Source organism: Macrobrachium nipponense, chromosome 5, assembly GCF_015104395.2.
Source record: "Macrobrachium nipponense isolate FS-2020 chromosome 5, ASM1510439v2, whole genome shotgun sequence".
Classification (NCBI taxonomy): domain Eukaryota; kingdom Metazoa; phylum Arthropoda; class Malacostraca; order Decapoda; family Palaemonidae; genus Macrobrachium; species Macrobrachium nipponense.
The window spans coordinates 5,375,997-5,402,677 of record NC_061107.1 but is presented as its reverse complement, the minus strand read 5'-3'; the positions used below and the strand labels follow the sequence as shown (position 1 = coordinate 5,402,677).

The 26,681-nt window shown below is 36.9% G+C and overlaps 1 protein-coding gene across 1 annotated transcript in view; it reads right to left on the bottom strand.

Moving 5' to 3' along the window:
- The window catches only part of LOC135215142 (uncharacterized), a 98,866-nt gene that overhangs the window by 30,263 nt on the left and 41,922 nt on the right, over positions 1–26,681 (bottom strand). Inside the window, exons 28-42 of the mRNA XM_064249584.1 lie at positions 26,437–26,565; positions 25,687–25,944; positions 25,051–25,149; positions 23,390–23,489; positions 22,599–22,681; positions 21,140–21,255; positions 20,106–20,238; positions 18,940–19,108; positions 17,831–17,910; positions 16,919–17,057; positions 13,788–14,038; positions 12,170–12,186; positions 11,838–12,039; positions 11,122–11,339; positions 8,573–8,738 (exon numbers count right to left, since the gene is read on the bottom strand). Of these exons, the coding sequence (XP_064105654.1) occupies positions 8,573–8,738; positions 11,122–11,339; positions 11,838–12,039; positions 12,170–12,186; positions 13,788–14,038; positions 16,919–17,057; positions 17,831–17,910; positions 18,940–19,108; positions 20,106–20,238; positions 21,140–21,255; positions 22,599–22,681; positions 23,390–23,489; positions 25,051–25,149; positions 25,687–25,944; positions 26,437–26,565 (2,160 nt within the window). The remainder of the gene's footprint in view (positions 1–8,572; positions 8,739–11,121; positions 11,340–11,837; positions 12,040–12,169; positions 12,187–13,787; positions 14,039–16,918; positions 17,058–17,830; positions 17,911–18,939; positions 19,109–20,105; positions 20,239–21,139; positions 21,256–22,598; positions 22,682–23,389; positions 23,490–25,050; positions 25,150–25,686; positions 25,945–26,436; positions 26,566–26,681) is intronic.

The window sequence follows — 26,681 nt, the reverse complement described above, 5'->3', positions numbered from 1 at the left end:
TTGGGTTTTTTTTTTCAAGAAAATGTGACATTTTCCCATGAATGGGATTTATTTGAATTGTCATGGTCTAATGTTGCAAGTAAATTTTTTAATATGCATGACTTGATACTTCTAAATGTCTATGAGGTTCAGAAAAAATTAATTCATTTTGTTGTTATAGAAATTCTATTTGCTTATTTTGTTTATTAATTTTAAAACGATTGCAAGTCCTTAACTAAAATTGCATTGCACACACGGATAAGAATAGGTTATGTGGTATGTCATGTGACCTATGAACCACATGTGAAGTTCATGAGCTAAGCATTCCTTTCTCCAATCAATCTGTTTCGCAAGCGGTTATTGAGGTTATAAAGAACAATGATTAGTCGGCAAACGCGACAGGCATCTTCTAGACTGATGATGTCGTCACCAGCTTAAGCGTTACGTTACTTGCTGTAAAAGAAACGACTTAGTATAAATTTTTTGTTTTTTTTGTTTTTTAATAGTCGACCCACACGAAAAGAATGTCTGAAAAAAAAAAACAGTACCAAAATTGAACAATATATTAGTTTCATGTTGGATATCTGCATGATTGTAAATAAATGTAATACTGTTAAATTAGATATTCCTTATTCAAACTAATGAAAAGGGTTTCCATACAAATTCTATATATATTATTAGCCCTGTATAAGATTCATATAGGATTATTCCATAGATAACATTTTCACTTCTAGACTTCCTGACTTTAAAAATCTCTTTTATTTTATTTTATTTAATTTATTAATTTTATTTATTTATTTATTTTATTTATTTTTTTACTACGAATATAAATCAACGGGAACAGACAATATGTCAGTAGGTTTTGATATGTGTTTGAACTTTTAGCTTATTTGTCATTACTAAAGCGTTAAGTTAGAGTTCAAATCTTTACGCATATATATTTGGATATTTAATTAACCTATGGTTACGTTTTGCTTATTGATTTTATCGTGATTCCTTTTTTATTATAATTTGTAACCCTTCCGACTTATATTGACTCCACTTGTATCCATATTTATTTTATTTTTTATATTTATTATTTATATAGTTTTTTTATATATATATTTGATAAATTAAGGTTGGCTTGAATATGTGGAAAAGTGTTCAGCGGGTGTACCGTATAAGGCTACTTGCGCCATCAATTCTATAGATACAAGATATAAATGATAAAGGTATTTAAAACCGCGAGAACCGCTATAATCCAGTTCGGATCCAATATCACGAGTTGTAACTCGTAAGACATGACACTTTTTTATTTATCTCTTATTCTACCAAGCCGAAAGACTCTGGGCAATAAAATATATTATTGGTTTTCTTAATGGATAGGAATTCACACAACGTGTTAAGGAGATTATTATTGATTTACACCACCCGAGTCACAGATTATTATGTGTTGAATTCCATGTTTACTGATTTAGCACTCATAAATATTCCTAACGCAATCAATTGCAGTGTTTGTTTTTAGTGCTATTAATTCTATATAACGTGTCAAGGAACTATTAACACTAAGAAGTGTTTATTCCCTCTGTCAGACTCGTAATTCTGTTAATAATTCTACGTATATTCTTTCAAGGATTGATTTGGCACAGGATAGGCCCTTAAACTGACAGGTATCCTAGTGTATCCCTTGTTTTCATGACACGTGTTACAATTAGTTATGTGCTTTTTATATCTGTAAGCATCGTAGGCCAGTAAAACAGTGATTTGGCTTTCTGTGATATAATAGGGAACCCTGGATGACGGAGTGCAACCAGTTTATGACGATTGGTATGAAAGAGATTATTACTACAGATGGTCGTTAGTCATCTGCTGTGTTCTTCGGGTTTTCCTCGTCACGGACCTACATATAATATTACATTTGATTACATAATTCTGATACACATACTTTAAATATACTTTTGCTTTAGGGTTTCTGCTCGAAGTGTTTATTGGTTTGCTTAGCCGCTGACCCTGTTTCTGTTCGAAGTGTTTATTGTTTTTGCTTAGCTGCTGACCCTTGCTTTGTTCAGTTTGTAACAGTTCTGCGCTCCAACCCAGATATTCAATGCTCGCGATCTCTTGGGTTAAGGAATTTTCTCGTTTAGATACGGTTTTAACAATAGGCACGGATGTTTCTATATCTTTTAGTCCAATTAATGGTTCTTTGCAGTATGGTGCGGGATTGCGGGATAATGCATCAGCTATGATAATTGCTTTCCCAGGTAGATATCTTATCTTGGCTTATTAAAGCCTTTGAAAAACTCGGTAAAGGACTCATGTTCAGTAAGGACTTTATCAGGATAGCCATAGATTATGAACTTAAAATGTACTAGTGAGTTAAAGATACCTAGCCCTCCCTTGCCTATTACTGCATATTTACTTTCAGAGGACTTTAGTTTACGTGAATAAAAAAGCTATAGGAAAGAAACTGTTTATCATATTACTGAAGTAGTACCCCTCTTACCCCTTGGTTCTGAGGCGTCTGTTGCAATAAAAAAAAATCCTTATTTAAATCAGGGATTTTAAGTTAGGTGAGCTGCATTATTCCGCTTTTAAGATATCGAACGCCTGTTGATGCTTTTTAGACCATAATAAATCTACGCTCTTCTTCGTAAGATCTGTTAAAGGAGCTGTCATGATTGAATTGAAGAGTTACATATTTACATACGATTGTAATACCCACTAAAGCGCGAAAGTGCTGTATCCCCCTTTTACGTTAATAGGTACCGGAAGTTATGAATAGTCGACACCTTATCATGGACTACTTCAAGACCTTGATTACACACATAAAACCTAGATAAACATGTTCGGTTTTTAAAAAACTCACATTTAGATATTTTACTCTGAGATTATTTGTCTTTGTCTCTGTAGCACTAGCTCTAGTTTATGTAAATGTACTTCTAAGGTATTAGAAAAGATTACAAGACCAACCAATAGGCATGTAGGGTATCCCCTAAAAGTCTCCAAACACTATATTGTAATTGGGGCACAACGTAAGCCGGAGGCATACGTAAAAATTGATAATGTCCCCTGAGTGTGATGAAAACGGAGTATGAGGTACAATCACTTAGGTAATGGTATCTGGTAAAAGCTTTTAAGTAAGTCCAAGCTGGTGAAAAATTTATTCTAACCTAACAGAGATAAGATGTCGTCAGTACATGGCACTGGAAACTATCGGGAGTCGTTTCCTTGTTTAAGCGACAGAAATCTACGCAGATACGCCAAGTCCGATCTTTTATGGCATGACGTTTGAGGGAAAAATGATATGGGCTTATTTGATTTCCTAATGACTCCTATTACTAACATTTTTCAACTTCGTCGTTTATCACTATTTTGAAATTTCTTTGGGAGTCTATGCGAAGGTACGTATATAGCTTTATGTTTGTCCTTAGACGTATTTTGTTTTCAATGACATCCGTTTATTCTCCCAGAGATCACTCGCTAGTGGAGAAACTTCCTGGTATTCAGATAAAAGATAAAAAAAATTTCTGCTGAATCACCTCTGCTTGAATGACTTTACGGATATTACTTTAGATAGAGTATAAGAGATTCATCTACGACTGGTTGGGCGGGATTAAAAATTAGCAACAATAAAAAAATATGCGATATTTATATGTATAGGTTTTGTGGGATTACTAGATTTAACTTGTTGCTGCTAGTCAACCGTGTCTAGGGCTTTTGTTCGCAGAAATCGTTATATTTCAGTGTCGGGAAGGATTAAAATTTTCATTTCCCAGCAAGGTCTTTTTTACACGCACTAAGACATTCAATGGTGCATGCTTCTCGAGATTTTGCGTGCAAACTGCGACTGCGGTTGTGGGAGAATTCTGTTGGGTCGTTGAACAATGTTACGATTTATGAGACAAATGTATAGTTCCTCTATATAAGTTATTATTTGCTTAACTGTCTCTTTTTGTTCAACGGATTTTAATATGTTTGAAGGTTTATAGAATTTTCCTTTGATAAACACGCCTTATTTTGCAGGAGGTGATATCTTACAATTACACTAGATACAGATCAATGCTTTTTATAACTATAGAGGTATCTGTAATCGCTCGCTTATCCAGACTTCTCATTAGGGAAGTTCGAACAACAGACGGCGAGTCCGTAATACAGGATATTACGTGTACTAAAGAAATAAAACAAGATATTCTAATTTTTACGGCGCGTACAGTTGGGCTTAATCCACCACTACTTATAATAACTTATGTATTAAAAAAACGAGAACCTGCTCTGATTACTTGATACAGTCGTGTGATTCATTAGGAAAAAGTCCTTTTTAATTCCAAAAAGAGATATTGGCATGTATGATCCAACATCGCTTTTCCCCACTCTGCTATAGTCGCTTATTGTGTGGAATTTGCTTTGCTTTGAAAACTCGGCAGATTTAACTGACCCTGACCGTCTGACTGGATGACATAGTAACCAAGTATGCTTTAAGCACGATTTTTTGTTTGTTTCTGAAAGGGCTACTGTTTACCTATTTCTTTTGTAATAATTTAGGATCCTTCTCTTTATTACCATCGACAACGTATTGTGTTTTTTTTGCATTCTGTTGTTGGTTACGTATAAAGCAGCGAAAGTATGAATGACGAACTATTAGGAATTGAGCGATTACTATTAAGACAAGTTATCTCTACTGCATTCAATATTAATTGTTTGTACTTGCTGTTGTTTACTTCATTCTTTGCTAAAATTTGAAATAGTGAAGGATCCTGGTCAGCGCATTTAGCCTAATGAAAGTTTTTTACAGACATGTTATTCCTTGCAATCCAGCCGTATTTTTAAGTTGAGTCATTGAGGTTCGATATTTTATATAACTCAAAAAACTCAAGGCTAAAACTGCGATCGGGACTTGCAAAGGAGCATTTATTGTCATGACCCGAAATAGTGTTACCTCTAATTTATCTAGATTTGTACGGGTGTTCCACTTGTTTTTGTGTGTATTCTTATCACTACTGTGCCTAACGACCCCATCCATGCATCTGTATAAATACAGACGTCCACTGCGTAAACGCATATTCACTGTTTAATATGATTTGTTATGTAAGGGATTAATAATCACCCAAAATGATGAAATTAACATAGTATATGATTTGATATTTCAGTAGAACTTCTGGGAACAGACACTCAAAGATAAAAACTCGCAGTAGCGAAATCTCAATGATGTAGATAATTTCTGTAAAAAGTAAGATTAAGAATGTCTCGTAACTTCACCACCAAGGAATAACGAAATTCGACCTGCAAAGGAAACACTCAAAGTTACTCCAAATGAATAAAAAATTGTACTTAGCTTGCTTTTGTGGGAAGTCACGGTGTTCCGATAACGACACACGGCCTTGGTCCTCCTTCTCTATTTAGCGGATGACCTGGTTTTTTGGCTGAGTTTCCCCGTGCGCGATGTTTGGATGATTCGAGCCCTTGTAGATCCGATGCTGCAGACCGTTCGGTTTGTTTCTTGAAGTGCCGGAAACGCTCACTAACGATGTTTTCTTGAATGATTCTAATGAGAGACGAAGCTTGCGTTGCCGTAGGAAAAAGGACATGTCGGGTTTGTTTCTTGAAGTTATTCACTAAACGATGATACTAAGTTGCTTTTTCGTCGTCGTTGAAGAGTTCTTATGTGATACTTCATTATTCTGATTTTTCTTCGTAGAAGTTGTAGAGTTCGTCTGGTACGCTGGCACCACTTTTAGGCACGTACAGTCGCTGCCACCACTTTTAGGGCTGTTGCCTTGTATAATAAGGCGCCCTATGAGGTAATGTTAGACTTGCGATAATTTTACGCTAAGTCGGTTGGTATTGCACTTCCATATTCATTGGAGTGTCTTGGGGTTTGTAGATCACTTACCAAGTCGGTATTATCTTCTTTGGTTATTGACGACGATGTGTTAAACTCATGATGATTCGGTTATGAGGTGAGGTTCTAGTAGAAACCACGAAGTACAAAAATACTTATATTCTCTGAATTTACATGGTGAAGATCAGGTATGATTGTACAAGTCTTCTAATGACGATAGCTTGATCGCTTCTGCCAATGATGCTGGCTAATTCTATTCTCTCTACATGATAAGAAGCTTAGGTAAAAGAGATACAGGTCTTCTAATGACGATAGCTAACTCTATTCTGCTCCGTCTACCATCTCGGTTACAAGTTATGAAGGGAGCAGATAGTAGCTCGAACATATGAACATACAATCAGATGACATCGGTTAAATACGAACACACAATCAGATGACATAGTTACTAATCACGTAGGCTGCTTGAGCTATAGGTCACGGTGTTTGTCTCAAGCAGGAAGTTTGGACTAAAGTTTTAATAAACAATTGAATGACTACAGGTGACGGCATGTTATCTTAGCCTACTTTTATTGTATACGTCATCTTTAGCGTCTCTAGTCTGATCACATTCCTGCAAGCAAGCTGGTTGACCTCTTTAGTTTTAGTCTTTTATATATATGACTAACATTCCATATTTTATTATGTAAACACTTACATTAGTACAGTTCATTATCACGGGATTTTGAAATTATATACTTAAATCATACATTATTTCACCCTTTAAAATGATTTCAACGTAAGTAATGTTCTCAAATTATGCCTACTTTTTATCCTTGAGCCATATAGTCTAGGATGCCTTTATCCCAAGGAGCATCTAATCTCACAGGATTTTGCCTATTTTTTTTTTTTTTTTTTTTCAGAATAAAGAGTAGACGAAGTTCAATCTCTCCGAGAAACTAGTTCAAAAACGCCTACCAGATACTACAATAGACTGACGCTCCCACAATCCTGGGCAGTTATACCACGTCAACAAACTAAAGAAAACTCATCTTTAATAATTGACAGCGAATTATAATTACCCTTTACCATTTCAACTGCACGATTCCCATCTTTGCAACATGAAAAATAATCCCCGTGGCTCTGAAAAACTATCATTTAATCACCAATAATCAAGACTTTTGTCGGGGGGCGGGCGGCAGGCCGGTAGCTGCTGCCATCTGGTAGCGAAAGAGAGTATTAGGCCAGGAGTAGCTACACGCTAACTTTAACCTTTCAACCAATATATACATCAATAGGAAGTCATATTAGCAAATCATGATAGTAATCATTATAAGGTATCCAGGATTTTAGCCATCGGTGATTCCTGGATGTAATTCATATGTTTAAAACTGCCTAATTTCTTGACATATTTTGCTGCAATTCAGCACTTCCATGACGTTGGGTGTTGCAACGATCTTTTAGTGTATCTTATTTGTGTGACGCTATTTCAATGATCTCCATTAACTAAAGAGTATAGTCATTATATCACAAGCAAATGTAGATAACCAATCAGCATAATTTAAAATGAAATGCCCCAGGGGGGTTAGTACTAGCCGTCAGTGCAACGGGTGCTTCGCGTCTCGTCTTTTTTATAATAAACTACACTTGGAAGACGAATAGTTTACTACACCTGCACTCTAAACATGAATACTACGATTTACAGCTTAGTTTCCTGTAAATACATAAATACATTCATAATCTTGTAATAAATCCCTGCCTAGAGCGTCTATGTTGATTCATTAAGGACTTATTGCTCCAGCAATATCTCCATTCGACTGATGAGTCTAGCTTTTTGAAAGAGCATAGCCACTATAGGCTACACGTTCCTTTACATTTTTTACAGCTTCCCATCTATGTTAGCCTTTCATCCTGTTATTCCCTGTCATCTTTTTACGAAGAAGATACGGCTCATTTCCTTTTTTATACAAAATCAAATGGCCGTAGTTCATAGGCAGATGGGTTCTGTATAGCGCCTACAGCATAATCTCTGAATAGGAGTGTGTGATAAGACTGAGAAGGTATATAGGCTCTCTATAAAGCACCATGTGGTGGTAGACCAATTCACTATTCACTACATCAGTGTATATGAGGCCTTTCCCCCCACATACTTGCATACTACCCTGCGATTAACCGCCACATCTCGTCTTCTCTGTGGAGTGTGAGCCTATGTAGACCTGTAGTATGCCTGTTGTTACAAAAAAAAAAAATTAATAAAAAAAAGCAAGTTTTAGTAACAGAATGTATACACAACACGTGGTACATTTTCCAATAAGCCTACTCTATTTATTCAGATGAGAGAGAGAGAGCTATTAGACGCGTTCCATTGAGCATTCCACTCACGGAAGAAAATTTCCACGGAGCCGATAAGAATTCCCAGCAAGCGAAACTCTCATTAATGACGCCTATATATATTCCCGCCCAAATGATTTCTGCCATTTATATTCGGTGCACCCGGGAGCCGAATTCAATCTATCAGTGACGTTGCTAAATCTCGCAATATAAAGACCTTTAATTTGGATACAATGTACCTGAAATCTTACGGTAAAAGTTGCGAATTGTGGGATTATGTTTACTTTATTCATTTGTTTTTTCTTCTTCTTCTTCTTCTTTTGGACCAGATTTAGCTACCTGCCTTTCCACCCTCTCCTAACAACTGATTTAAAGTGCCAACGAAGAGGTTTACCTCCTGTTACGCCTTTCAAACCTTTTTCACCGTCAGTTTCCTGTCATATATTCCATTCTTATTCCGCTGCATACCTGTCCGTCGTCATGCTCAACAGCCAACCACTGATGGCAGATAAACTCGAACTTGTCACCGCTCTGCACGTCTCTGAAAACGACATAGCTCAGGAACCAAGAAGCATTGGGTCCCTTTCCACTGTTGTCGTGCCAAATGTGCAGGTACTGGAGTGGTCCCAGGGGCCTTTGGGGTTACAGAAAATAGATTTAGGCTTAGTCAGGGTTGGTAATTTTTTTAAAATAAAAAAAATTTCAAAAAATCTGTGATTTATTTGATTTTTTTATTTGATTTTTTTTTTTTTTTTACATGTTTTTTCAATCCTTTTTTTCCTCAAAATGTATTTTAGAAAAGATTTTGGCTTAGTCAGGGTTGGTGTTTTTAAAATTAGTGATTTATTTGATTTTCTTTATTCATTTGATTTGTTATTTATTTGTTTTTTATTTGTTAGATGTGTTTTTTTCAATCCTTTTTTTCTCAAAATGTATTTTAGCAAAGATTTAGGCTTAGTCAGGGTTGGATTTTTTAAATAAAATTTTTTTTTAGAAAATCAGTGATTTATTGATTATTTATTTGATTTTTTTTTTTGGTAGATGTTTTTTTTTTTCCAATCCTTTTTTCCTCAAAGTGTATTTTATGACAGAATTACTATTGATTTATCTTTTAGGTTTACAGTTCTGGTCTAAAGTATGAACTTGCAATTTTTGTCTATTTCAAAATAAATAAATGCAGCATAGTTATGCTTAAGCTTTTATTAACCTCTAACCAATATTTTTCAGTTTGTTTGCATTCAAATTTAAAGAAAATAGAAAAATAAAGACAACATCATTTTTTAATGAAAAATCAATTATTTAATCATTTGATTAAATCAGTTTGATTTAATTATTGCCAACCCTGGGCTTAGTCTGATGTTTTTGTGCGATTGATTTGCACTAAATGTCTACTGATTTTCCCTTTCCCTTGTGTCTTTTCATCACATAACTACTACACTCATGTTTAAATGCGTCAGTGTATTTCAGACGAAATTTGCAAAGGATTCTCCTTACGGGAATATCTATAGACAATACAAAAGAAATCTACTTATAAGTTTCATCCATAGTATATTCCCCATACAGAAATAGTTGGGGCAAATCATGGGAAGTCTATGTATACTACGTAACTTAAATCATGCAATGTTCTGTTTATAAAAGCCAGTGATGCCAATCCCTCTAACCCTACGACCCTACAGGAGACGAGAAATAACCCTACATAACTGAAAATGACTCCAACAATCTGCGGCTATGATAATAAATAAATCTTTAGAATATGTTTATATGCAATATCATAAATACTAATAAGCATATTGATCTAAGCGTACCTTCTTACAATTACCCTACACTTCAAAATATTGGCCCGGCTGTCTTAAGAATTTGGCCAAAGTACCCTAGGCGTAGGGCAATTACCCTACTTTTGGTAACACTGATAAAAGCAAGAGGTCCTGGAAAGAAGAAAATTACCGTTGTAAAATTATGTAAATGATTCTAATAAAAGATAAAAAAAAAAAACTACATAAGTCTTGGTGATATTATTTGCAGGAATACCTACGGAAGGCAAAATAAAAAATAGATAAATAAATAGATAGATACAAGAAAGAAAACAGAAATCGCGATTCCAAACAAGAGCAGCAGAGAACTTTCTGTTTCTCGTCTCGAGAAATGTCAAAAGTTTTATCAGTTTGTGACAATACCGTCCTCCGAAAAGTCTTGCAAGTTCAACTTGAGCCATCCATTGCTGGATTTTGAAGTTCCTGGGACATTTTTGGGAAAATTCTTCGTGTAACAGTATGAATAGATAAGTGCATATCAATCAGTGTTGCCAACTTTAGGTTAATTGCCCTACGCGTAGGGTAATATGGGCAAAATCTTAGGCAGCAGGAAAATATTTTCAAGTGTAGGGTAATTGTAACAAGGTAGGCTTAGATCAATATGCTTATTAGTTTTCATGATAGTGAAGATAAACATAATCTAAAGATTTATTTGATATCATAGCCGCAGAATGTTGGTTGTCATTTTCAGTTATGTAGGGTAATTTCTAGTCTCCTGCAGGGTTAGAGGGGTTGGCATCACTGATATCAATTGAAATTAATGATTCTCATATGTTAGCGTATCATATAGAGTCAGTAGTAGGCCTAATCTTTAATCCCTATGTAACGAAAATGTTATGAAGTTGACCTGAATAATGTTAAGAAATCGAAAATGTTTATTCAAACCAGTGTACGGCTAGGCCTATCTATACTTTTTTTTTTCATCTGTCCACCCGCCTGTGGTGTTTGCGTATGGTAAAACTGCGTCCCGGCCTTATACAGTAAATTATTAAAACACTTTTCAGTTGCAAACGTACGCCCAGATTTCCTATTTGCCTAAAACTTACACATGGCGTAACTATCTAAAGCCCGGGACGCAGTGTTACCATACGCAAACACCACAGGACAGTATGGTCCTACTTTGACCTCTACGATAATGGCTGACGTGAAACTCGTTTAAGGAGAGGGATGAAAATACCAACTGCATATTTTTTTAAACATCTTCACCTCGGAACAGCCATGACAAAGACGTCCACGCCAGCCTTCCTAAGGATCTTCCGTTTGCTGTCGGCCAGAGTCCTAACGTCAGTCTCGTCGTATTCGCCGGCTACGGTGAACTGAACCAGCGAATCGGTCTGGGCGCCCTTGGTGTTCCCTGTAAACACCAGCATCTCGTAGAAGTACTTGTCTTCCACCCTGTTGTCGGGCAAGGGCGTGGCGCCCAGCTGAGGAACGGAAAGAACGAGAGAAAATCAAGATTAAACTTTAAAACATATTGGTGAATTTCACAGATGCGCTCATCGTAACGATTAGACCTATAATTGACACTTGTAGTCCCCCTAGAAGGGATATTTTCTGTCCATCCTTATACACATACATATACATATATATATATATATATATATATATATATATATATATATATATATATATTCATATATATATAGTATATATATATGTATGTTTATAGATATATATATATATATATATATATAATATATATATATATAGATATATATATATATATATATATATATATATATATATATCATATATATATAATATATATTTATATATATATATATATATATACCCTCCATTAAAGATTGTAAGTAGGATGAAACTAACATAGCTCGCGTGAACGAAGTACAGAATTCACACGAGAGTATAAAGACCACCCAACACAGACGCCATTATTGAGAATCAAGCAACCCTCAAATTACCTTCTCCACATCCTTCTTGTCCTTGACACGGGCGTAAACGAGGAGAAGGAGGAAGATCGACAGACTGATGATGATCGTCAGGTATATGGTGAGGTTGTCGTTGAATCCCATGTTGGCGAACACGTAGTTGAAGTCGATGGTGTTGGGCATGATGAACATACCCGACGCGAAACTCGTCAGGTGGTTGGAGCTGCAGTTGACATCCCATGGCTCGATGCAACAACCTGGGAATTTAATTACATAAAAGTATATTTCCATAGAGCATCTAGACGCGTAAACAAAGCCATTACACGGGTTGTTCCATCAACATGAAATTCGAGGCAAAAATATGTATCTTGCGGTCACTATACTCTGTTTTTTTTTCCATCTGTCCATCCGCCTGTGGTGGTCGCGCATGGTAACACTGCATCCTGGTCTTTAAATAGTTACGCTATGTGTAAGTTTTAGGTAAATAAAAGGAGATATCGGTATACATTTGCAACTGAAAAAGTGTTTTAATAATTTACTGTATGCGAATTATACCGTTAATATTCGAAAAAGGTTATTATTTAAAGCCCGGGACGCAGTATTACCATGAGCAGACACCACAGGTGGATGGACAGATGGAAAAAAAACAGAGTATAGACTCATAAATATCAACGTGCACTGTAACAGGATAAAAGTATGTTTTCTGAGAGCATTTAGACGCATAAACACATCCATTTCGTGGGTTGTTACAACAACATGAAATTCGAAGCAAAAAATGTTTCTTGCGGTCACTAGACACATAAAAATTGAAGGGATAAAAGTATGTTTTTTAAGAGCAATAGACGCATAGACATATCTATCCAGTGGGTTGCTCCATCAGCATGAAATTCGAAAAATAAAACTCTTTCTTGGGATCACTAGACCCATAAACATCAACCTGAATATTAACAGGATAAAAGATATGTTTTCAGAGATTGTTATCTCCATAAACACAACCATTCCGTGGCTTATTCGAACAACATGAAATTTAAGAAGAATTACAAGTATTATAGAGACTATTAGACGCATCAACTTACATCCTGTACTTATAACTGGTTCCAACAACCTGAAATTCGCAAAATAAAGGAAAAAATCACACACAAACACAAGCATATTCCTTGAGACCATTAGACGCACGTATATCCATTTCATGACTTTCTCCAGCGGCGTGAAATACTCAAAACGAAAATCAAAACTTGTCTCGAGATCAATAATTAGGCATATATAGAAGCACCGAGTTCAGACTATAACAGCCACGCGGGAGTCTTCTAAAGGGAACGAAAAAGCGTGTTGACAATCTTCACTTTTTCCACTGTCGAAGGAAATTTGCCCATTTTACTATGGCGCCAAATTAGGGTATACACAGGGGGACTAAAAATGATTTGCCGAATACCACGAACACATAAAGGATGAAAATTTTGACGATTTTTTAAGTACAGGCAGACTTTCTTTGAGATATCATCTGTGATAATTACTCTAAGTTTATCTTTATTTAATTGTTACATCATTACATTTCCATACAAACGTTGAGTCGTCTTGAATAAAAAAAACAAAAAAAAACAAAAAACAATCATAAATAGTGGACTGATATCGATATTAGACGATGGTACTAACATTCACGAGCTAGTACTCCCACAACTTTACATCAATATCGTTGCACTGTCCAGCTGGATTGAGTCAGATTTTATCAGCATCGCGAATGAAACGAAGCAACGTTTTAGCTTAATGCAAATAAATTGATGAGAATACACAATATAGAACTCTACAACTATTATAAAAGTTATATTTAAAAGGGTTAATCTAGTCTTATAGTACGATACTGTCGATTACAGATTTCATTGCAATGACTTTTAAAGTATACCATTTCTGAAGAAGCCAACGTTGCATACAACAAGGCTGAGAGAATGGTATATACAAAAGTATGAATCACACACACACACATACGCACACACGCACCGATAGTCCATCACCCATCCAGGTCGAATTCGACTTGGTGAGGAAGTAACAGCCGCCGGTGATGATGCGCAGTTTGTAGTTCGTAGTCAACACTTGAACCACCGACCCAGTGACGTTGTTTTTCACCGGGTCGTTCATCAGTTTGGGGTCGAAGTCCTCCTTGAATTCGCCGACGCCCACGAAGTACCTCCCAGTCCCGTTTAGGAAGGATGACGACAGGAACAGGTCGTGGATAGTACCTGGTTGGTTAGAGGAGGAGTCGGTTAGGGCTGAGTTTTTATCCAGCGTCAACCCACTGAGTGACGCTTCAATCATATTTCGGGATCTAAATTAAATAGATTGAAATAAAAACTTTAAGCTGTTCTGCAGACTTTGAAATCGATAGCTCGGTTGGAAAAAGTCCAGATAGTACGAACATTCAGTTTTCTTATTCCCTGACGTTCAATGATAGTACTATATATATAGCAGCCTCTTCGAAAATGACTGAAGACGAAATGTTAGACAAACGTAGGGAGAGTGGGGTAAGAAGACCCCCTTAAGGAGAAATGCTAATATAGTCTACAGTATTTCAGATATTGACCTAACTGAGATATTTCTAGAAAGCTTTGTTATTGGAGTATCAACGATCATAATCATGAGAGGCTGTTAGCAATTTAGGATAGCAAAAACATGACCTGAAAAAAAAGAACAAAGGGGGCCTTTTACCCCATGGGTGGGGTAAGAAGCCCACGGTGGGGGCCTTTTGCCCCATACCTAAGATATTGTGGTACTTCATGAAAACTACCATTTATATTGAAAAGTAGACACCTACTTTTGCTAAATATAAAAAATTCAACCTTCCACACAAAAATATTCAAGAATTAATCTTAGATTTCTTAGTTTTTTGTAAAACCTGGGAAATTTTTGGTATTCATAGGAACCGAAATTAGCAAAATTGTAAAATAAATTGACATTTCCTCTACATGACAGCTGTAGCAGCACAATTAGAAATAAATTCACTTTTATATAGCACCAAGAATAACACAAATAAAAGAAATAATGGACAAGTTTTACATAAGAACAAAAATGGCATAAGTCAAAAAGGTAGACTAATTTTCTTTACATTACTCCATTCTCTCTGGCTAAAGTCCTGTGACTCTGGTGGCCATCTGGAATTGTAATGCGCTTTTCTGCTCGACTTGGCTAAATAATTTTAACAAAGTGATGTAGCCAGTCAACGAAACAACCAGCATTAGACCATCCATTTGCTGTGCATCTAGCAATTGTTCCAGGTGAGCTGCCGATGATAAGTAGTGAAGTCATCCTTTTACGGGCAAATATAAACATAAGAGGAAGACAAACTCCTGCTGCCTTCATTGCACAAATAAGATGTCGTCTGTCCTCTTTCACCACTGGTTACACGTCCAACTGTCAGATGGGGTAAAAAAGCCCCCTGGGCTTCTTGCCCCAAAGCGTGGTGGGCCTTTTACCCCACTTGCCATTTTTTAAGAAAACTAAATCCACCTGTACTTCAATTGAGTTTTCAAGTGTGGATTGCATTGCAAGATATTTCTTAGCTCTCATTTATAGCAACTGTAGTTAAAGTACTGACTTTACTGACAAGATGTCTGCAAAGGATATCCCTGATATAGCACGCATACTTACATGAAATGTGTCCAAAGAAGAAAAATGCGTGCTGGCTGTGTCCCATTCTAGTCCTCCCTGGCTGTTTGGTATAGAAAGCTTCAGGCAGAAGGTGTTGCTGCACTGATCAGCTGACTAAGTTGCTATAATATGTATTAACCAAGAAAATAGGGGGAGGCCTTTTACCCCACTCTACCCTATTTTCAATTTTTCACGGGAACCATAACTATTGCATTCAACCCCTTTCATTTATTCTACTGTACCCCTCCCTGTTCATGTGTTCCCCCAGTTACACCAGAGAGAGTGAGAGAGCATTTATTTGCAGACTTGTAATTAATTACCAATATGCCCAGAGGTTCATATTTTTATCCATAATAATAATAATTGGTAAGGTAAATTTTCGTTATATGCTTCAGCTTTATGTATATATATATGTATGTATGTATGTATGTATAATATATATATATATACATATATATATATATATATATATATATATATATATATACACACACACACACACACATATATATATATATAAATATATGTGTGTGTGTGTGTGGTTTAATACCACAATTATTTCCCAACCATGGTGAACATGAGAGAGAGAGAGAGAGAGAGAGAGATACAGTAATGTCGCACACACAGCTCTTTCTGCCTAGCTACGTAAAAGTCCTTCAATATACTAAATCCATGGCAAGCCACTGCGTTTACTATTTATGCAGTGGTGCCTAATTACAACTGCGCGAATTATTGCTGTATATTTCGACTATTGTACATAATTAAAAATTATAGTGCCACTTCAAAATAGAGTGACGGTGATATCAGGGAATGACGTGCCCGTATTATTATTATTATTATATTATAATATATTATATGATTATTGATTATTATTATTATTATTATTATTATTATTATTATTATTATTATATTAAAAATTAACTACCTAATGAACTTGTCATCAAGAGTATCCTGTCAAACTATATTAGCTATTAGTCCTTTCATTAAAAACAACGACATTTTGTGATTATTGTTAGCATTATGAGAGGCTAGGATCTCTGTCCCCGGCCTGAACGACGGCTATAGTAAAAAAAAAAAAGGGAGGGGCGTGATCCGACCCCCAGCTTACTCGGAATGCGTGTAAACATTATACAGCTGAAGTTTAACATGAGTTAAAATGTGCTGAACTCTCTAGTCAAATTGAGCCATGTTTCACCAACGAAAATTAAAATAAATACGTTTTATTTTATTATTAGAACTCATTTTTCTGTACTGTTTAACATGCGCATTGTTTATTTTTTTACGTTTTCATTCTAATAAATAAATCATAAATATCCTAGCCTGAAATTTCTGTATCTTTAACTCAACGCGAAACACCTTTTACAGACAGTTTTAAGCTTTTCTCTACGGCTTTCTTACGCCCCCAGTAAGAACAACAACAAAGTACTTTGTAGGCTTACTCCCCGAGTAAATGAAAACACATAAACCACACTCACCATTCTTCAAAGGTATGTCCTTGACGAGAATGAAAAGCTCGTGGTTGGTCACTGTCGGAAGTCGAGGTTTTGACACGAGTATAAACAAGCGAGGGTTTTCCGTGTCTGGGATGATCTCTAAGTTCGCTGATGAGTCGGCCTGAGACGAGGTGCAGTGGTCTTTTTGAAAGAGAGGCTATAAAAGTCGTGTGTCTCTTGGGCAGAACTGATAAAGGGTACAGTGGTCTCACTGAAAGAGGGTATAAAAGTCGTGTGTCTCTTGGGCAGAACTGATAAACGGTACAGCAGTCTCACTGAAGTGAGAAGGTATAAAAGTCGAGAGTGTCTTTTGGGCAGAATTTATAAAGAGTAGTCTCACTGAAGTGAGAGGCTATAACAGTCGTGTGTCTTTTTAGCAAGATTTTAAAGAGTAGTCTCACTGAAATGAGAGGGCATCAAAGTCGTGAGTGTCTTTTGGGCAAGATTATAAAGAGTAGTCTCACTGAAATGAGAGGCATCAAAGTCGTGAGTGTCTTTTGGGCAGGATTTATAAAGAGTAGTCTCACTGAAGTGAGAGGCTGTAAAAGTCGTGGGTCTCTTGGGCAGAATTGATAGAGTACAGTGGCCTCACTGAAGTGAGAGGCTATAAAAATCGGATGTATATTTTGGGTAGAATTGACGAAGAGCAGTCTCATTCAAGCGAGAGACTAGAAAGTGAGAGACTAGGGATAGGAAGTCGTGAGGGAGGAGGTAGAGAATTAGCTAAAGTGGGGGAGGATTTGGAGCAGAAAGTTTTACCAGCAGAAGATGCTTTCAACATAACTTGTTGGAGGAGATGCCTCAAAGCAATTGTCCTCTTAGCTTAGGGATAGCAACAAGAGTCATTTGTTTCTAGAAAATAGCAGTAAGTAGCAGTGACTATGCTAAACTCACCCTGGTAATATTGAAAGTGGTATATACCATCGGGAGCACCTGAGCAGCTGATTCAGTGATGGCGTCAATGTATTCAAAATCTAAAAGAGGAGAAAAGATATTAAGTGGTCACATAAAACAAACATGAAAGTCTGGGTAAAAATATTGCCTGATAATCCTCCCTGATTATCTGAATACCTCGCTCAAATCTTACAATACAAGGCGTGATCCGACCTCCAGCTGACTCGGGACGCTTGCAAGATTTTCCCCTCGTGCATAAGTCGTAAACATTATATTCCTAACTTTTAACGTAAATCAAAACTTGCTAAAATCTATGGTCAAATAGAGCCTTGTTTCACCAACGAAAACCAAAATAAATACGCTATATATTATCAGAAATAATTTTTTTGTACTCTTTATCATGCACATTTTATTTTTGGCATTTTCATTCTAATGCATAAATCATAAATAGCCCATGCTAAAATTCCTGTATCTCTAACTGAACGCGAAACGCCTTTTTCAGACCTTTGTAGGCTCCTCCATAGACCTTTCCTACCCAGCAACACCAACAAAGTAGTTTGTAAGCTTACTCCCCTAGTAAGCGAAGAGGATCAGAATTAACAAACGCTGAAAGAATGAAGCTTCTGATTCACTAGCATAATGTATCACTGGCGATCATGACTGAACCCCACAGGGGACTAGTTGTTTGCAACGTGACCATGCTAACTAATGCGCATGTGAACAGCCACCTGCTAAAGACTCATTTATTTTTTATTTGCTGATTGACAAGGGAACTGTCTAGAATTCCGTGAACTACGAAAACCGTGCTGTACTAAAAGTGACGAATTTGTGAGCTGGATCTAAATATTGACTATCTAGCAAACGATTATGCCATATTTTCAAGAGAGGGATCTTTCCTACATAGTGACCCACAAAGATTGTAAGGGGTCGTTATGCAAGACTAATATTTCTTTGGGGTCATCATCATTAAGATATATACGGTCTTTTGTTTAGGTTTATACAGTCATCACGAACGGCCTTGCACTAAACATGCCGCAAAGGTTGATACACTCCAGGTTAAAATCCTTGGGGGTCACTACATTGGAAAGATTCCCAAGAGAGAGACCTACCAGGTAAAGTGCCGTTTCCTCTCCTTGCAGCCTTGCGCGCGATGTTGATTTTGATTTCCCTGTCTGGCGCCAAATCCTCCACGACCAGACGCTCGATCTTGCGGTTGTACAAAGTCAGGTCCAGGGTCTTCGTTCCTGGCGACAGGCTATCGGAGGATTCTGGGTAGGCCTGAAATGACAGAGTGACTGGAGTTCCCTATTTTCTAGGTGATACTGAAATGACAGAGTGACCTTTCATTCTCTTTTACTGTTTCTAAATTCATATTACCTTTCTTCCATCTTGCTATCCACCCTTTCCTATCAATTATTTCATAGTGCAGCTGCTTTGAGGTTTTCCTCCTGTTACACCTTTCAAACCTTCTTACTGTCAATTTCCGTTTTCAGCGCTGAATGTCATATAGTTCGATATTTTCTCAGTGAATTAATATTCAATATCACAACACAACTAAACTACAATATATATAAGCAAAACTCCGAGCCTTTGAATTGAAAACCTAATTTGATATTTTCTCTGTGATCTCATATTTTCACACCAGAGCAAAAGAAAATGGTCCAGGCTTAAATGAGAGACAAGAGACCACTCTCCACTTTGATATTCTTCAAATGAGTTAATATCTTAATATCAGAGCAAAACAAGACGGGCCCTGGTGTAAATGAGAGAGAAGAGACCACTCTATACTTTGATATTTTTTAAGTAATTTAATATCTTAATATCAAAGCAAAACAAGACGGGACTAGGCTTACATGAGGGACAAGAGTTGATATCTTAATATCAGAGCAAAACAAGGCAGGCCTAGGCTTACATGGGTGACGAAAGACCACTCTCCACTTGATAGTTTCCAAGCGAGTTAATATCTTATTATCAGAGCAAAAGAGGAATGGCCTAGGCTTACATGAGCGACAAGAAACCACTCTAAACTTTGATATTTTCCAAGTGGGTTAATATCTTAATATCAGAGCAAAACAAGTCGGGCCTAGGCTTATATGGGTGACGAAGGGCCACTCTACACTTTGATATTTTCCAGGTGAGTTAATATCTTAACATCAGAGCAAAACAAGACGGGCCTAGGCTTACATGAGGGACAAGACACCACTCTACACTTTGATATTTTCCAAGTGGGGTAATATCTAAATATCAGAGCAAAACAAGACGGGCCTAGGCTTACATGGGTGACGAAGGGCCACTCCCTGGCGTTGTATCCTATGGCGGTGTTGCACTTCACCTGGGGGCAGAAATTGTCCGGGAAGACGAAGCTGCTTCCACTTTTGCCGATGTTGATTATTGTTAACTTCGGGACTCTGAAAAGATAAAAAAAAAAAAAAAGTATCAAGAGTAACTGTAAACAACTGTTTTAGCTGCTGTGGATGTGGTACGTATGACGAGAACACGCCGCTTCCTTCCTGATGACAAAAGATACTATAGTAGATTCACATCAGCCTTGCATTTGACATCTAGTTCAGTCCCTTACGACGCTCCTGATTGGCTATTGATAAGCCAATCACAGGGCTGGAAACTCTCCACAGTCTCTCTCGAGAGTTCATATAGGCAGGATGTACGTTCCAAATCTCCTGGGGGATACTTTTGAAAGACGTAGCCTTCAGGAGAGGTGGAACATAGATCCTACCCATGTGAACTCTCTCGAGAGACTGAGGAGTTTCCAGCCCTGTGATTGGCTAATTAACAGCCAATCAGGAGCGTCTTGAGGGACTGGCCTAGACGTCAAATGCACTGTTGATGTGAATCTACTGTAGACACATACGACATAACATATGAATGAAAAAAGTAATATTAGGAGGACAATCAGTACGTAATTTTTAATATATTGGAATATACAAGCTGCTTTTTTGCATAAAAGAACGCATCCTGCAATGAGTAACCTCCTTTTTTGCACAAAAGACGCACCCTGGAATAAACAGCCTCCTTTATTTTATTTTATTTTTTTTTTTTTGCACAAAAGAACGCACCCCTTCAAACGTAAACAAACTCTACGCTTTTTTTTTTCTTTTTTTTTTTGCATAAAAGACACACCCTGGAATGAATAACCTTCTCTTTTTTAGCACGAAAAAACGCACCCTGGAGTAAACAGCCTCCTTTGTTTGTGCACAAAAGAACGGACCCTGGAATCAACAGCCCCCTATTAATAGCTCAAAAGAACGCACCCCTTCAAACGTAAACAAACTCGACAACACCACTACTCACATGCCCATCATGACGTGAATATCCGTCGCGGTGCTGATGTTGTACATCTCCCCGGCTACCATCTTCTCCAGGACAGACTCGGATATCCGGTCCAGGACCTTCTCGATCAGTGGAACCTGGAAGAGAATGAATGGTTGACATAGATCTTTTAAATGTGCCTAATGTCGTTTTTCTCCTCAGTTCCAGAGGTCCTTCATTCCTCGCACCTTTGGGTTGTGGAACAGCCTCCCAGAAGGTGTAGTGCTATTAGAACTCCCCTAATACTATTTTTCTTGGATTTTAATACCTTTTTATTTATTTAAAAATTCATTATTAGTTTTTTTTAAATAAGTTGGGTCTCTTCTTTTTGTATTTCCTTTTGCCTCCACGTACTTCTTATTAATGAACACCAAATTCTTTGGAAGCTTGAATTTCAAGTCAGTGGTTCCTTTGGTAGGCTTGTTCCATATGAATAGGTTTCATCTTCTGAATAATAATAATAATAATAATAATAATAATAATAATAATAATAATAATAATAATAATAATAATAATAATAATAATAATAATATGTCTTATTAAAAGTAATTGCTGCCTCAGCTGCGTTAAATTTATAAAGGTTCTTCTCTATATTTGTAATTAGAAAAATAGAGAAAAACCTTTATAAAATTAACCCAGCTGAGGCAGCAATTACTTTTAATATAACATGTTTGAAAGGTTTATTTCCAGCAAACAATAATAATAATAATAATAATAATAATAATAGGCCAAGCCCCGTCAATGGGTTTTGCAGTTCGAAGGCAAGAGATCTTTTCAGTTATTTGGTATTGTTGTTGTAAGATTTCTTGGTTATTCGGTGCTGTTGTTGTTAAGATCTTTTTTGTGTACTTGTTGTTATGGTTGCAAGATATTTTGTTGACATTGTGTCATTGTTATGAGATCTTTGTTTATTTGTTGTTGCGAAATCTTTAATTCATTTCGTGTCGTTGTTATATAGTTATTTGGTGTCATTGTTATAAGATCTTTTTTTATTTGGTGTCATTGTTATGATATCTTTTTTTATTTGATGTAATCGTTGTGAGATCTTTTCGATATTTGGAGTCATTGTTATAAGAACTTTTAATTATTTTAACTATGTCATTATTATATCTTTTGTTATTCATTATCAGATTAAAACCTCTTGTTTATTTGGTGTTATTGTTAAAAGATCTTTCGAGTGGATATGAATAATAGAACATTGCTTTCTTCCACCAAATCATTATCAGAAGCAAATATTTGCTTAGTTCATGATTACTTCCACATCAACTACTACTGTGTGCGCATAGTATATATAAATATTTACACATATGTACCGTACGTATGTGCATGTTATATATGATAATCCTAAGTTCCCCCAACCCCCCAACCCCCAAATGAAAGATTTCTAGACCCACCACTGTGTAAGGCATCCGTATACAAAAAACACTTCTACAAGACTTACGATTCTCTGTGCTCTCTGCCTGGTAACATCTCGAACATTGCATTTGTAAATATCCTCTGGTTTATCGGGTATGACCATATCAGCTGTAAAAGACAAAAAATATGCATAAACAATGGAAAATAAGTTACTTATAAAGAATTGTCTTTAGTGCACAACGTATGATACAAACATATACAAACTAACTTCTGTTTGTTTGTATGGTGTTTTTAACGTTGCACGGAACTAGTGGTTACTCAGCAACGGGACCAACGGCTTGACGTGACTTCCGAACCACGTGGAGAGTGAACTTCTGTCACCAGAAATACACATCTCTAACCCCCTCAGTTGAATGCCCGAGAATCGCACTCGCGGCCACCGAGGTGGCACGCTAAGACCATACCGATCACGCCACTGAGGCGCTACCAACATCCGTGGTCCACTTTACTTAACCAAAACTGCAATCATATTGCAAGTGGCTGCAATAAGTCTTCCATGGTAGGGATAACTACAGTAGATTCACATCAACCGTGCATTTGATGTCTAGGCCAGTCCCTTAGGACGCTCCTGATTGGTTGTTGATAAGCCAGTCACAGGGTTGGAAATTTTCACTCTCTCAAGAGAGTTCACATAGGCAGGATGTATATGTTCCACCTCCCATGAGGGATACTTTTGAAAGACGTATCTCTACTATAGCTAGAGCTCCTAGCTAATTCTGTCGGCATATAATACTCCAGTATGACATAGACATCGGAATTAGCCACTCTTAAGAAATAAACAGCTATGCCCAAAGTGCCCTGTGCCCCGGAACTTACGCGAGGTGATCCTGGTGTCGAAGGGCAGTGAGTTTCGATTGATGAAGTCGCTGGGAGGGATGAACTGACAAGACTCGTCTGATCCAATTTCGTTTTGGCCCTGTGTCAAGGAAAGCACGGTCGCTTAAGTCAAAATTTTAAGGTCCACAATAATATACTGACGGTAGCAGTAGTAATATCTTATAAAAACCATATACAAGCTTTCCGTAGGGTTCATCTTCAGTCGATTGAAGATGAACCCATGGTAGGGTAGGGTTCGAAAGCTTTTATATATTTTTATGAAACTTTCACTACTGCCACCATCGGTATATTATTGTAGACCTCGTAACTGAGGTTCCTGCACGTTAATTCTGTTGTTAAAATTCGTCCGAAGTGGATATTGGGGAATGTTACAAAACTACAGGTATGAAATCCACGGGGTTTTTCGTACTGAACTTATACATAGCAAAGTTCCTGAGCAGAATTTTGATATCCATTCCTTTCAAAACATAACTTATTAGGTCTGAATTCAGTATAAAAATATTTTAAAAGTATTAAATCAGGCCAGGAGCTACCATGGTTACATGCAAACGCTTGGAATTCTATGGCAGTTGTGTGAAAGCCTGAATAATTTTGTTTAAAATCCCGTCATAAAAGACTAAAAATCTTACGTTCATTATAAAAGACCAACTCTTACTTTCATTGTAAACCTCTCATTATAAAAGTTTAAGTCTTACTTTCATTATAAACGTTTAGATCTTACTTTCATTATAAAAGACTAAATCTCACTTTCATTATAAAAGTCCAAATCTCGATTTGATTACAGAAGGCTAAATTTTACTTTCATCATAAAAGTCTAAAACTTCCATTCATAAAAGACTAAATCTTACATTCATTTTAAAAGATTAAATCTTGCTTTCATTATAAAAGGCTAAATCTGACTTTCCTTATAAAAGTCTAAATCTTCCTTTCATAAAAGTTTAATCTTCCATTCATTTTAAAAGATTAAATCTTGCTTTCATTATAAAAGACTAATTCTTACTTTCATTATAAAAGATTATATGTTACTTTCATTATAAAAGACGAAGTCTTACTTCCATTATGAAATCTGAATCTGACTTTAATTATAAAAGACTCAATCTTACTATTGTCATAAAAGACTAAATCCTACTGTCATTATAAAAGACTAAATATGACTTTCATTGTAGAAGAATCAATCTTCCTTTCATTATGAAAGACTACATCTTCCTTTCTTCATAAAAAAGTAAATCTTACTTTCATTATAAAACATTAAATCTTACTTTGATTATAGAAGGCTTAATCTTACTTTCATCATAAAAGTCTAAATCTTCCTTGCATAAAAGACAAAATCTTCCATTCGTTTTAAAAGACTATATGTTACTTTCATCATAAAAGACTACATCTTACTTTCATTATAAAAGATTATATGTTACTTTCATTATAAAAGAGTAAATCTTACTTTCATTATACAAGATTAAATGTTACTTTCAAGTTAGGAGAACCAAGAGTTGCTTGGAAGAAGTTACACAATCCAAAAGTACGTGTTCTGTGAGTATCGTTTCGCACACAAATTGGCTGATGTTACAGGATGATTTTGCAGTGTTTTCTGAGGAGAGTCCCCTTAAAGGAGACGAGGAAATTTGCTTTCAAAAGATACTCACATCCGCCATTCCACCAGCAATCACGCCCATGTATTCAACGAGCGGCACGAGAAGGTCTGACGACGGGGGATCGGTTTTCAGCAGGCCGTTCAGAATGTCCTGCGAATGGAAGAATTCGCGTCAGAGGCGTTTTTAATAAATGCTTTCCATACATCCCCTTTTCAGTGCTCAGATTGCACCAGAAATAAGGGATTTATACTCTTCATTGGTCATCTAAATTTGTTTTTGATTAAGCTGGCTTTATACCAGCCCATAAGATCATCGCAGACAATAATCATTCATGAAGTCAGCAAAGCGAATTATATTATGCACAGAGGTTTTTTTATAAATACTATTCAAATCTGCATCCTGGTGAGATGTACTATGCACCAGCCCCGGTTTTTTGCCTTGCCCCCAGGTTAGGTTAGGTTGGGTTAGGTTATGTTAAGTTTGGTTAGAGTAGTATCCACAAGGTAATATGTGTTGGGAACTTAATGAGATTATTTTCAAGAAAATTCTATGGTTAATTTTTGAGATATGGCGTCCTGATTTTTTCAGGGAAAGGTCCAAGTACTCAACTGAACTCCCCATTTATCATGGTGGATATACTAATCACTCACCAACTCGGCAAAGTGGATCATAAGTAGGGAAACGTACCTCGGAGATGCCTGCCACTTTATCCCTGGCTGCTATGTCAATAGTCTTCAGAGACTCGAGGTGGTCTGTGGAGGCCTTCAGAATCCCGGCAACAGTTGAAGCCGCACAGGATATCGCCCCGAGGGAATTGTAGACAGTGTTTGCCTTCAGGGCGTCCAGAGCTGCATTGTTGATGGCGGCTAAGGCTACGATGCGAGCGTCTATCTCCGCTTGAGTCAAGTTCGCTATGTCCTCTGGCTTCAGGGAAAGCCACGGGGCCTGTAAAAGGGATGTTGTGATACTGATTTTGATATTTTTTCAGCATATAGTTGAGCAGCGAGTGCCATCGAAACTAACTTCCTATCAATTGTCTGCTTTTATGAGTTTGACATTGTTGTTCAGTTACAGACACAACAGAGGTTTTTCTCTCAAGGTCCTGTTCTAGAATAGAATAGGATATAGGATATAGGATTTAGGCCAGAGAAGTAGTGCCGTCAGTGGCCCTCACGCAGTGCACTGTGGGAATAAGTTAAGGTTCATTCCAGCATCCCCCTCGGCTCCGAGCTGCAACCCTTTTAATTCTGTTTAATGCACCTCCGTTCACATTCTTGCCTCTCTAAACTCAACTTCCCTATTTCCCTTTCAGCACCGAGTCACCTCATAGGTGACAGTGGTCTCCTTTGACCTAAGCCCTATGTTTGACTCTATTCTTTTAAGCCTTACCTGGTCTATCTGCTCCTAAATTAAGCTGGCCTTATTCCAGCACCTTACCTGTAAATTAACAGCCGTCTGGGCAGCGATAACCATTGTCAGAAGCCCGGTGTTTCCCGCTCCGGACAGAGACGCGATAAGATCGCCGATGTTCGCTGCTTTCACTTGTTCTTCGGTTGGCATCAAGGCCTAAAAAGGGGACAAAACGCTTTAGAAAAGGACCCTCTACTTACAATTTTCTGTCACAGAAAACTATTGCGCCGGCCTTGTCTATCCGTCCGCCCACAGATCTTAAAAGCTACTGA